Source organism: Anser brachyrhynchus (assembly GCF_964034855.1).
Source record: "Anser brachyrhynchus genome assembly, chromosome: 7".
Classification (NCBI taxonomy): Eukaryota; Metazoa; Chordata; class Aves; order Anseriformes; family Anatidae; genus Anser; species Anser brachyrhynchus.
This window is the reverse complement of record NC_137701.1, coordinates 15,391,785-15,405,122: the sequence shown is the minus strand read 5'-3', so window position 1 is coordinate 15,405,122 and position 13,338 is coordinate 15,391,785. Positions and strand designations below refer to the sequence as shown.

The 13,338-nt window shown below is 46.7% G+C and overlaps 1 protein-coding gene across 7 annotated transcripts in view; it reads left to right on the top strand.

Moving 5' to 3' along the window:
- PARD3B (par-3 family cell polarity regulator beta) overlaps positions 1-13,338 on the top strand; it is a 538,356-nt gene that overhangs the window by 132,058 nt on the left and 392,960 nt on the right. For 3 of the 7 annotated variants that reach the window (XM_080600334.1, XM_080600332.1, XM_080600337.1), the window contains exon 1: positions 4,377-4,701. The exons of 1 other annotated variant lie outside the window; for it this stretch is intronic. In XM_080600334.1, coding sequence (XP_080456460.1) covers positions 4,582-4,701 — 120 coding nt within the window. In that variant the 5' untranslated portion in view covers positions 4,377-4,581. Of the gene's footprint in view, positions 1-4,376; positions 4,702-13,338 lie in introns of those variants that run through there. 3 more of the 7 variants (XM_080600331.1, XM_080600339.1, XM_080600338.1) reach the window with 1 other exon arrangement.

Here is a 13,338-nt window from a genome sequence, read left to right as displayed (position 1 = left end):
ATCCAGGCTAGGAGAAATGCAAAATATAAACAGCAGGAATTATGACCTTTTTTGCTTTTAGTAATTGAAGGGTTTACTGGTAACAACATTCAGTAAGTAGCAAACAAATATATTCTACTGCGTTAACAGAAAAAGTTTGAAAAATCACAAATCAGATCTCCAGAGGTTATGCGACCGATTTAAACGATAACACTTCTTTATTTTTTTCTCCTTATCTGGTTCAGCTTTATCCCCAAATCCATTCCAGTTGGCAGTCCAGGAACAAAAGATGATGCCTGTACTAACACCCTTTTTAGCACGTTTGGAATGTAACTGAGCTCCAGTTTAATCTATCCCTTTTACGTGGTTTATTAACAATAGAAAAGAGGCCGAACCAATAACGCTCTCAGAGCATCTTCCTTGGCAGCCATGGCTACTGATGCCAAACAGTTAAATGCCTGACGGGTGATAGTGCAGGAAAGAGGCGCTGCTCAGAGCCAAAAAATTAAAGGTCAAAACTCGTGTTGTCTTGTTAGCAGCCAAACTCGGAAAATTTCCATTGTGTTTCCAGGCGAGTTGCTTCACCAGTCCATGTCTGCTGGCACAGCGCTTGTGAATCTTCACTGACATTTGCTGGCTGTTTTGGGATATTTAGGTAAAGTCTTGAAGATACCAAAACAAAGTACCAATTATCCTTACTGCAATTTCCAGCTGGAACAGAAAACCTGCAAGGGCCGCTCAGCTTAGAAAGACGTGAATTCGGAAGCCTTGAATTCGAGTGTTCTGCCTGGTGCTGTGCCAGCGTGGTACCGGTGTGGGAAGGGGCAGGAGGGGGCAGAGCTGCTGGCGGGAGGCGTGAAGGGAGAGCACTCGGTCGGCACCTTGCGCCGTGGTGTAGTTCTCCACGGGGGCTCAGGAGGTGGGGGCTGAGTGGATGGTCCTGACAGCCCGCAGCCACGTGGAGGGAGCCAGAGGGACCTCAGAGGAATTGGCTGCAGTACAGAGCAATGCGAATAGTGCGGTAGGTTGGCCAAGGCAGTCGTTTGGGTGAATGTGCTAAACACAAGGGCTTATTACGGTTGGTGGATGTGGAGGTTTTGTCCATTCCCCTTCCTGTTCCCAGCCATGTGGCCCTGTCCTCGCCCTCAGACCTGCTCTGGGATGTAGCAGCCTATTCCCTGAGTGGCCTTGGCTTGCCCACAAAGCAGAAAAGAATCTTTTCCTTTTTTCTGTGTTAGCTTTCTACCAGACTGATGAACTGAAGTGGCTCATGGAGATATCCAAGAGGCATCAGGTGGGAAAGGGCAGTAGGAGGGGAGGAAGACAACAGTAGTATCGTTCAGTGGTAATAAGCTGTTAAATCACATCACCCCCTCTCTGGAAACTGATACATGGGTGTTATGAGTGTATCTCATGGATATATGTATGCATTTATGCATGAAACTCTTGTAGCTAGGCTGCCTGCCAAGCCCTGTAAGCCAGCATAAACCAAAAGGAAAAGTCAGCCGTCTCGCTGTGCCGTGCCCTCCCTTGGGCCAGCGCACGCATTAAGCCCAATTACAGAATTGCGTGCTGGTTTCTACTGATTTTCTGCTTTCTGCAGAACTGATTTGGCTGAAAGCTAATCTGGCAAAAAATTAATTTTCACAGGAATCAGTTTTCCACAGCATCTCGTTGCACAGACCTGCAACTGTGCGTGCTGGCACGTGAAAGGGAGTGGACAGGAACAAGCAGCTGGGGCAGGCAGGGAGCAGAAGTCCCTCACAGGGCGCAGCTTTACGCCTGCTTACAGCATTAGCTGGGTGAGGAGCTCCTCAGAGCGGAATATGGTTTGGATTTCTGTAAAGAGCTAAGCAGGCAGCTCCTCCTTGATGTTCAACAGTACAGTAAAAACAATACCCCGTTATTAGTTTTAAAAGTAGGTGCATTCCACCTTAAGTAAGTTTAACTGGGCATAAGGAGGACGTGGACGATCCATTTCTTAGAAAGTACATGTGCCTGACGAGAAGAGGTGTATGTGGCTCTGAAGCTGCTTTGTCGTTCGGAAGCCTTAAGCTCTCAAATGTTCTTGGGGTGTTTTTTTCCAGGGAATATTTTGTTGTTGTTGTCATAATGCCTGACAATCCCATGCATGAACAAATAATGTAGAAAACTGATAAGACACAATTATGTTCAGCTCTCTTCAACCTCTTGCAACTCAGATTGTAGTTTCTCAAGACGTGAGTTGTGGGAATTCCAGTTGAATGTTCTTGGTCCTCCCATACTTTGCTTCACAGCTGTGCCAACGTGACAGCTTTTCTTGCCATGCTGTTAGCTGCATTGGGGGAACTTACTTTTGGAAAAAAGTGTTGCAACTTCCTTGCCCATCCCCAGAAGAAGGAAAAAGCCTGTGACAGCTCTCTGATAAAGCAAAGGTTTTATTTTCTGACAGTTGTGCAGGCTTAACGCCCAGAGACATTACAGGTAAACCCTTGCTATGTAGGTGGTAATTGTTACCTGCTGGCTTCAAAGACTTTCAGATTGTTTCGGAGTAAACAAACATGTTAAGCACCCACAACACAATCATGTCTTATTTGCAATACCGTGCATAACTTTCAAACAAACACTATCAGACAGTAAATACACTGGTGGGTGATTCCTCTGCAACCTCTCCTCCCTCCCTGCTGACGCGTGATAATTAAATACAATCTCAGTTTCTGTAAGATGCTTAGTATGCACATGTAAAGAAGACCTTTTCTCCTCTTCTGAGATAACTTACAGGTCCTTACGCTGTCACCGTGGACACTGAAACCCACTGCTTAGGCTTTGGCTATGGAGTTGGGCCTGCAATTGTTTTAATTTTTCCAGATGTCCCAGCTGGTCTCAAACGAGGCACTATCCCTATCAACAAGCCCTATCCACCTCCAGCTGCAGTGCTTATCACCCACACCTTTCTGAGCTTGAGGACAAGAAGCCATACCATGTTTTTCCCTGAATGTGTCACACCTTGGTAGTAAACAGAGCAGGGGGTGGGAGGGAGAGTGAAGCCTTTACTGTCCCAGTCAATCATTAGCCTCGAAGCCAAGCCCTGTAAGCACTGGGACCCAGGCTTTCTGCCAGCATGTCGCAGCAGAGACGAGGAGCTCCTGGAGCTCCTGCTGCCTCCTGCTCAGCTCCAGGCTGCTGCCTGGGACCTCTCCTCCTTGTCACTTGCTCCAGAGCAAAGAAATGTGCCAGCAGCCATTGCCTCCCTGCCCTGGATGGCCCTCCGGCTTCATCGCTCCAAACCCAGCTGGCAGAACCGCCCTGAGCTGCGCCATGCCTTCCCCTTGCCCCCTGCCCTTTCTTCTTTTTACTGGGGATCGTTTCCATTATTTCCCCAGCCTGGCTTGTTTCTGGCCTGTTGCATTGCTTCACTGACTTTTTTTTTTTCTTTCGTGAAGAAACAGAGCATTCCTCTTCTTCTGCATTGCTTCTTTGCATTAAAAAAATTAGTAATTTCTGCTTCAAATCATATCGGATGCACGTTTGTGAACTTGCATGTGCAAGCACATGTACAAAGCCCGGGAAAGCCGTTCTATTTGGTTTAATAGATTATTTCCCCGCGATTTACTCAGAAATGCTGCGGGCTGATGGCAGATATGTCCGGGTTTGAAAAGGGAAGGGGGGATTGTTCATCACTGCAGCAGTCCCAGCCTCAGCCTGTGCCTGCTCCTAAGGAACCAGTGTAAACCTTCCGCTTGCTGGAGTTTACGTGGCTCTATCCCCATCCTGTACCTAAACTTCGCTCTTAAACGTAACCTCCAGCCTGTTTCCACTGCAGCGTGTCTGTGGTGCTGGCACCTGGTTGTGTCGCCCAGCACAGGACGCAGGCTGCCTTCTGGGGCGCACGTCTGAGCGGTGGGGCATTTATTCTTGCTGCAGCAACCGTCCCCTCGTGCTGTGCGCTGTCACGGTGTGTTAGTGCCGGCTTTTCTTTGGTTTGCGGCGACCGCCAGCTGTGCGCATCTCTGCGCGCAGATGGATCGGCTGCGCCCGCAGTGGCGCTGGGCCGACCCGTGTGTGTGGAGGTGACCTGGGGGTGGCACGGCTCGGCGCCGCGTGGCAGGGCCGGAGGGGACCCGCGAGGGCCGTGGCACCGCAGCCCCCGAGCACGGCGGGCAGGAGGGGACCCCGAGGGTCACCGAGCCCGGCTCCGGTCCCCTCACAACCGCCCAGCCCCAGCCGCCGTGCCTCAGAGCGTTGCCCGGGCGCTCCGTGAGCCCTGCCAGGCTCGGTGCCGTGCCCACCGCCCCCAGCAGCCCGCGGCCCGGCCCGGCGCGGCCTCGCCGTGCCCGTGCCGCCGCGCGGAGCGGAGCGGGGCGGGGCGGGGCGGGGCGGGGCGGGCGGCGCGTCCTGTCCCGCCGCGGCGGAAGGAGCCCGGCGGCCGCGGCCTCGCTCCCGGCGCTGCCCGCGCGCGGCCCCGGGGCTCGGCGCGCACCTGCCGGCACGCCCCCGCCGCGGGGACGCGCACCGGGACGGGCACGGGCACGGGCACGGGCACGGGCACCTGCGGCGGGCCGGGCCGGGCCGCGGTGCGGAGCCGTTCGTGCGGTGCCGTGCCGGGCATGGCGGCGCGCTGAGATGAAAGTGACCGTGTGCTTCGGGCGGACCGGGATCGTGGTGCCCTGCAAGGACGGGCAGCTCCGCGTGCGCGACCTCACGCAGCAGGCCCTGCAGCGCTACCGCCGGGCGCAGGAGAAGGTGAGGCGGGGGCAGCGGGGGGCAGCGGCTGGGGACGGCCCGGCACGGCCCGGCCCGGCCCGGCTGGGGGCCTGGCAGAGGCCTGGCGAGGCTGCGCACCCTCCTCCGAAGGCGTCCGAGTACAATAAAAGTGCTGCCCGCAGCGTGCGGGCTCTGCCTGGCGCCCCGGGCGGGCTCCTGCCCCCGCTGACCGAGGGTTCGGTCGCCCTAGCGCAAAGCTGGAAGTCAAACTCTTGTTCTGCCCCGCAGGTCTGGGAGAAGCTCGCTAGCGGTGTGCTAAATCCGTCACCAGCACCTGAGGCGGCTCCGGGGTCGTGGTCGCCCCGGTAGGGTTCCTCAGCGAGTGTCCTGCCCTAACCGGCCTTGGCGCACGTAGGGCCTGACGGATACGTTTGTTGTGAAAAACTTCCCTATCGAATATTGCACGTGTGTGATAACGGCAAAGCATCTGCAGGTTTCTTAGTGCTGTTATGGCCAACAGTCAACGCGACCTTTTGTGCCGAAGCATGGTTCAGAGCCCCGAAACTGCCAAATCATCTCCGTTCAAGGATGGGGCTCACCACAACCAAGTGCTTTGGTTGAGGAGAACTCAGGCACTTAAAACATGGTTTCAGCCCGTACTTGTGATGACCCTGGGGTTAGTCTCATGATGGCAGCCAGAAGGTGGCCTGAAAGGCTTTTGTCTAAATACGTCATACGCCTTTCCTTCCCGCCTCTCTTTTTCTTCAGACTCCTTCAGAGAGGACTGATGGGCTCTCTGCATTTTGGGTCAGGCCCTGCCTGTTCTAGAAGACTCAGGGAGCAGCTTATAGGGGAAGAGTCCCAACAGCTTCAGAGAGGTTCAGATAAACACCGAAGCTATGAGAAACTAATTGTCCTGTAGTGCGTCTTAGGGTTTTGTATCCAGTTTGCTGTTCAGGTGATAGTTCTAGATAATGATTTTTATGCTAAGCATTCATCTCCTATGCTTCGTTCAGGTGGTGTGAGGTCTGAAACATCCTGCCTTCTCTGCGGCAAAGTGAGAGAGAGGGCAGGGTTCACATTTCTGACCTTGTATTTCTTGTCTTTCCAAATGAAACTTCCAGGCTTTATCCTGATGGAAGTCCTCAGTTCCCTACCCTGCATCACAGGTGGACCCAGTACCGCGTGCAGGCCAGTTTGTTCAGAAATGGCTGGTCACACTGCGTAATGGTGGTTCACAGCTTGCACGAGGGCTGGTAAAGAGGCAAGGGGGGCAGAAGCAACCTGAGGACCTGAAAAATGCAGAACAGGTTTACATTCAAGTCACTTAAAGTTTGATGACTTGTGGACCCTACCTCCTTCTTGTTCACTGGAAATTTACAGTTTTCTTTCAGGGCTTTGATTAATTGCTTTTCAGTCTACGTGGTCTGCAGTGGAATTAGCCAAAAAGATAAGTAGACGAATTTCATCTTGTCAGATGTATTTGGAGTTGGTGCTCTTTCCAGAGGAGAAAATTTGGGGTTGGATAAATAGGTCATACAGAAGTCACAAACAATTCATTTTATTACTTTGTGAAGTGTTTCTGTCCAATCTGACATGGAGGGATTGGGTGTCTTGCCATTTTTTTTTCTAGCTTGTTCTAAAACTAACTTTTTTTTTTTTTTTTTTTTTTTACAAAAACATAGACTGCCATAGGGAATGGGATTATTTCAAGATAATCAACAACTAAAATCTGTTGTGTGGTGTGGGTGCATAAACAGGTTTATGTGAAAGATAACTGAATATTTGTTTTTCTTTTCAAAATATTTAGAATGTTTGGAATACTTCCTGTGGCAGAATACTGCTGTTGCTGTTGGCACATTAAGTGTGCTTTATGTAATTTTTTTTAAAGCGTTAACAACTTCTGAAAAACAAAGTGGAAAATGTTATTGTTAAAGTGCCTAAGTATTTGGGGAAGGCAGGAAAATTGATGCAAGGAACATCTTTGATAGTTGCGGAATGGAAAATGAAAAGGTAGCTAGGATACAAGCTCTGGGAATTTTTTCTTAGTTGCAACACTGTCAAATATCCCAAAAACGTCTGTGAGAAGCTTTGTATTTCAAGGGTTCTTCTGGAAGCAGAGTTTTGCCATTACACAGCAGTCATTTGATGGATTTCTAGTGTCTGGTAAGGGGGAAGATGTGAGATTAGAATATTAATTCATGTGTATTGTAAGATATTTGGGTTTCTGTTGCTTATAATACTAGCAAAATTTTTAGTGGCTTACAGTACTTAGCAACTCTTTAAACCTACATTTGTAATGAGGGGAAAGTTGATGCAACAAATGGCCAAGTCTCGCATTTCCATGAGACTTTTGGTAAATAGCTGAGAACTCTGCAGGCAGTCGCTTATTGTAGCCTGCTGTGTTTTCTCTGCAAATTTGTTTTGGTTTCTTGGCTGGGCTGCGTTGGTGAGGATTGCTCATGAAAGCTCAAGTGCTGTCATTCAAACAACAAAATACAGGGCTGTGGCTTCAGCTGAAGAATCAGACTGGGATTATTATTTTTGGGGTATTTCTGAGATTAGCAGTGAATTGTCAGGAGCACTGTTGTAGTGCTGAGCGGGCAGACCTGATTTTCTGGAGGGTTCATTGAATCATTAAGGTTGGAAAAGACCTTCAAGATCATCTGGTCCAACCATCACAGGTTCAAACACCTGCCTGGACTTGGGACCCACTGTCCGTGTGACAGTGTCAGCTAAGAGAATCCTGTGCTCTGTGAATTGTCTTGGATGGTTAAGCAAATGTTTTGTTAATTGTCTTCTTTGTGAGAGTTGTTAATAAATTTTCAGATAAGTGACTGGCATCTCAGAAAGTTACTTGTGTTTCAGTGAGGTTTGATGGAATTTTGTGAGTCAGGATCTGCTTTTGCTGTGTGGTAACGTGTGTGTTAAGGCTTCCTGCTGGCAGGTAGATTCAGTAGAATTGATTCCTTGTTGTCAGCCCAGTCCTTTACTGTTTCTTGTAACTTGGTATTTTGGTGCCTTAGGGAGCATTTGCTTGTTATCTGTATTTAGGATTCTTCGCTTGAGTGAGAGTGGATGTACTGCGCACGGCAGGAGATGCTGTGTGTCTGCTGCTCTGGGGCCGTGAGGCACGGCCCTTGGATGCAAAGCAAGGTGCCTCCTCGATTGTTTCCAGTGAATTGAGAGACCTTTGTCTTCTTTTTTTCCCTGAGTATGTGGATGGGAGGGAGAAAGATTTTGGGTCAGCACTGAAGGATTGCCTAAGCTCTTGTGTTTTCTGGGTCTGTGCGGTCCTGTTAACAGCAGCTCCGCGGTGCTTCCAAGGCTAAATGCAATCGAGCTAAATGCAGCATTGTGCTCGTGCTTCTCCCCTCTGAGACACCGCTCCCCAAAGCAGGGGACAGTGCTTGAGCTGCCAGCCTTGTAGTGAGGCTGTTGGTTCAGCTGGAGATGCTAGGTCCACGGCATGTTAAAAGAGAACTTTAACAGCTGTTGGTACAGAAAGTGCCCGAAGAGGATGGCCCTGAGCCTAGGAAGTGACATTCACAGGGACTTTTCTTTAGCCTGCAGTGAAACTTGGAGTCCACGGAGAAATGTCTAACAGCAGCAACAACAACAAACCTTGCTGGTCCAGGTGTTTTTTTGTCCCTCTGGAGGAGCTAGGGGTGGAGGAAAGCGGTTATCGCCTGCCTATGAATGTACTCGTGTTTGTGTGTGTGGCGCTCACCCAGAGGCTTGCTTGCCGTGACTGCCGTGGCTGTTGGAAGTCTGTTCTTAGAAGCCAGTTGAATGGGTGGGACAAGGAAACATGTAAAAAGTTAATAAATGCTGTAATTTTCCATTTGCATACAGCTTAAAATGTGCAGATTAAGCCACGGTTAAATTCTTGGGTGGGTCATTTTCAGTGTCTGAGAATGTGTCAGCCTCCTGTTGGGAACGCTGACACAGATGATCAAATGTGAGTTGGGCCATCTCACCTGGACTTGGTCTGCAGTTGTGATGGGCATTGCAGCGTGTGCTTCCATCGATGAGAAGGTACAAAAGCCAGCAGGTGATTCTGCAATGGTAACGGTAACGTGAATTGGCAGTCGGACTGAGTGGGGAGCAGGAACAGCAGTGGCCAAGCTGATTCGAGTCGGGTGTATTTCTGATGGGAGAGGGAACAGTGGGCTGTTGGGTTGTACTGGCCACCTTCCCCAGATGAGAGGCACTGAAAGGGCTAATGCTACAGAATGACTGTATCAGATTCTAATTCCAACTGAAGAAATAGATTTTTCCCCTTCTTTCTATTTTTGTCTGCCCCACAACGTGATAGATAGTTTTGTAGAATTATGTATTGCTGTTGTAAATCAGCCAGCAAGCAGAAGGAGCAGTCAATGTTCTTGCAGTTTCCCTGAAAACAGGGGAGGGGTGGGGGGAGAGAGAGGGAAACAAGTTTTGACTCAAAATTTTATGCTTACGAAAAATTTTTGTAAAAACATAACAGATTTCTTCAGAAGATACCAAGTATAGGTGGGAAATTTTGAAAGAAGTCCATTGTTAGGAAGGCTTTTGTGTTTTGTGCAAATCATGAGTACTTAGTCCTTCCTAAAGAGAGAGTAATACAACTGTATTTGTATGGCACTTTTGTCATGAACCTGGTCCTTATTTTTTTTTCTTTTCTCTCTTTTCTGTCCGAGTTCGTTTTAGCAAGTTTCCTATTTTATGCTCTAATAGGAATGGAGTTAATCCATGATCTTTGTTTTACCAAAACAATGGGTAAAGTAAGCTCTGGTTTAAGTACTTTCACTAAGGAATGTTTTTAACCATTCATCCCCATGTTTGCCAAAGTATTTCTATATAAGCTACAGTATGGTAGCAAAATTTTAAATTGTCTTGGAAACTGATGCATGTCAGTGAACAGTTCATTATCATTTCTGCATTCACCCTTCAGGTTTGTCCACTATGATAGCGTGCTAAAGAGACAGAATATAAGTTGCATGAATTCATGGGCAACCGACTCACGTAACAGGAAGAGAGGCCACATAAGTAGGCAAAGAAAAGGGAAAGAGACAAAGTATTTCAAAAAGTGTTTATATAAAACAAATTGTTACTGGCTTAACCATAGTGGTGATACTTCATTGATACAGGAAATAGCTTGAAAGTGGCGGAAAATGTGAGTTTCTTAAAGAAATTTTGTATGAGTTCTATTGTTAACTTGTAACTCTCTTTAATCATGCAGGAGGTACACTTTTGACAATTTTTCTTCCTTGGCTTTTTGTCTCTTGGTGATTTCATTGTCCTAGCATGATTGTGGTTTTTCTCTATTTCTTTTTTTTTTCTTCTTTTTTCTTTTGACACACCAAATTAGGTCGAGTTGTTAAAGTAGTTCCAGGGGACCAGGTGAAACCAAGGGTACTGGTTTCCTCAAATCAGCATGTTTGTGGGCTGTGCAGTCAATGTGGTGGTTGTACAAAGCCTTCTAATTAAGGCATAGTTCAAATAAGAAGTTTCACAGTGGGTATTTGTGTGAGCATTTCTGAAGGGATGGCTTCACAGGAACAGAGATGCTCTTTACCTAGAATTTGATTTGTTTGTAAAGTGTTTTCCTAGACTGTGAATTTCTCTTTGTCCTGCAGATTTACAAGTTGAGAAATCATGAGTTTAGTCGTTCAGTTCTTCCATGTGTGTAGTTCTGACCAGTTGTCAGAGGAGCTCTGTTAAGAAGCGTGTTTGTCCTTCAAGCTGTGTAAATACTTGATGCTGTGAGAAGCAAGTTGAGGGTTTATTGTTGACTACCTTGCACACATGAATTGTGAGTGTGTGTTTTACATGTGCGTGTTACATACGTGCTGGGAGGCAGAACTGTATACAAGCTGCTGACAGTGGCTTTCTGTTTGGTCCGAAGTGAGTTGAATTCATTCAGAGATCCTGAAAAATGGAGAGTTAAAAGTGCCTGCTTTTTCTATCACTTCTGCATAAAATGCTATGAAGTCTGCTTCTGTACTGCTTCATAGCTACTAGTGTTGATGTAATGAGTTTTTGGTAGGTTTCCAGTCTCCTTTCTCTTTTGAACAGGTGTTTGTAATCCAAACAAAAACTGTTGTTGGACTGGAAGTCAGACTTACACAAAATGTCTTACAGGACTTTATGTACTTATGTAACTTGAAAAATTAATTGTTGTATCTCTCTCTCTTTTTAGAAGGAGAGTACTGCCAGCAACTTGTGCTTTTGGCTGAACATTGTTACCTGATGTTAATGGGCTTCAGGGGAAAAACTCAGTTTAAGGGTAGAGCTGGATAAAGCTGGTGGAAATTCGGTAGGCAAACTGAGAACAGCTGATCCTGGAAACATTGCAGGTAAGGCATCAATCTATGTGATAGTACAGGGTTTTCATTTTTGTTTCCTGGAACATATTTATCAAGTTCTGAGTACTCTTCAGTTGTTCTCATTTGAGACAGCGAAGACTTTCTAATAACTGGGTGTGCAGTCACGTAAGGAAGCCGTCGAAGAGCAGTACAAAGTTCTCAGTAGTGACTGATTCCTGTTACTCTGCCCACGTGAACACAAACTGTGTGTGCTCTTGTACAATTGTGAAGAAGTTCAAAGCCCAAATGATGTTTTTCATCTATTTATTTCCAGCTCGGGAAGCAACATGCAGTATGACAGTTTAGTGTTCAAAAAATTCCCTTCTGGCGTAGGATGGAACTGAGAGATGCTTTTGCTTACTGCATAAAATGCTGCTTTAGTTTTTTCAAAGTATTTGAAAACAGGGGGTTGTGTTCTGTTGGTGTTTTCTTTAAAAAAAAAAAAAAGCTATTGTTTGTAATAGATACAGTTTTTGTCTGTTGCTTCACGTTATGTGACTGTGCTTTCCTCCTCAGCTGTTCAGTGTGAGGTCGCTTGAGTTGCACCACACTGTGCAGTCTCGCGTCCTGCTGCTGAAGCAGCGATTTCCTCCCCCACTGAGCATGACATTCTTTAGGCTTTCCTAATGACACTCATGTCATAACTGCGGCGTTCCTAGGCATGAAGACCTATTGCTTCGTTATTGAAAACTCCCTCCAGCTCCCTATTAGGATGCCTGTGTTCTTTCCTTAACAGATGGGACGATGCTAATGGGCCTGAGCGATTAGTATTGTTGAAAACAGATTCTGCTTTGTATTTTTATATTTCACTCCTGGGTTTTGCTTATGCATAAAGATACACCCATTTGATGCTGGGGAGCTGGCTAACAGCTGTGATGGGTTCCTGTGAACGATCTCTTGATAGAAACAGACTTCTAGATGCCACTGACCAGACTGTGCCCTGAATACATTGGTAAACTGAGCAAGCTGCGTCATGTAAAAGTTTTAGAAAATGGGCTTGATACAAGACCTTACGGAAAGAAGACCACAGTATGTTATCTAGCATCGCTCCTAATAAAAGTGTTACTTGTTCTCCTCACGTGGTGTCAAGGTAGTTATGTGAGATGTATCATCAGTAATTTATTTCTTGTGCAGCATTGCTTCAAAAACTTCCATGTACAGCAAACTTCCTATTATATGAAATTACTGATTGCACTGGATAGGACTTCTTTGGATTGTTACCCTTACTTTAAAGAAGAAATATGTAAGACTTGTTTCTATAAATTATTTTTCTTATGCCTACTGATTGTGCTATAGATACCTCCATTAAACGAACCATTGTAATGTTTTAATCTGTCATCCAAATTTGTCTCACTATCTAGTATGAACCTGTAATTTTTGTGCCACCGGTATATCCATTCAGAATCATGTCTTTGCTTTGTTGTGGCAGGTGCCATAGCACTCCTCCCGTGCTTCGACTTGCTCTTGGGGGTGCTTCGGAGTTGGGAGGTTCAGCCACGCTCTTCTCTGGTTTCGTGGGTGTGCGTTGGCAGCAGGTACTGAAGTAGGAGGCCTCGCTGTGGCGAGGCTTTTCTTTGATTGCTGTATCTACGGAAAAGAAAACTACAGCCTGTAATAAGGATCTTGTTTATCTGAGTGGTACACAGAGAGGAAGATGGATGGCTGTAGGCGCACGGAGTTCAGTCTGATAGGTAGAGGCTGACAGCTGGCTGTTTGGACTTTTTTTTTCTGGCTAGGGATTGCCTTTAAAGGTGAGACTCCAGTGAGCCAAATGGTTTTGCAGTACAGCTTATCTGATGGAATGTTTTCCAGATTCCCAACAAAACACTAGTAACTGGAGGGTGCATGCTAAAAAATCGCCCAAATATTTTCCTTTATACAACTGCAGTAATTTCTCACTCGACAGAGCTAAATAGAACAATTAGTCTAAAATAGAATTTGATGCATCCAGACAAGCTTCAAGACTTTAGTTCTTGGAAAACTGTGTGGCTTTCTGTCCAGAAGCTGAACGGCTTCTCTCTTCACCCTCTTTTTTAAATCCTTGTAACACCTTCAGGTTGTGACAGAAAATGTTATTTCATTCTCTTCAGTGTGTCAACATCTGAGCTGATCTTTATTATCAAACCTGAATATCCAAGTCTCACATTCTCTGTGAAGAGAGAAGATTTCATTATACGATCATGTCCTGTTTCTTTTAAGGACGTCAGTATACAGGTCAACTAAGAACAGTTCCAGCTCCCAAGGAGTTAGAATCCAGCATGTCTCTCTTTGGACCGTTGAAGAGGACTAAACCATTTTTTCTGATGTCCATGATCCTGTCATGCAT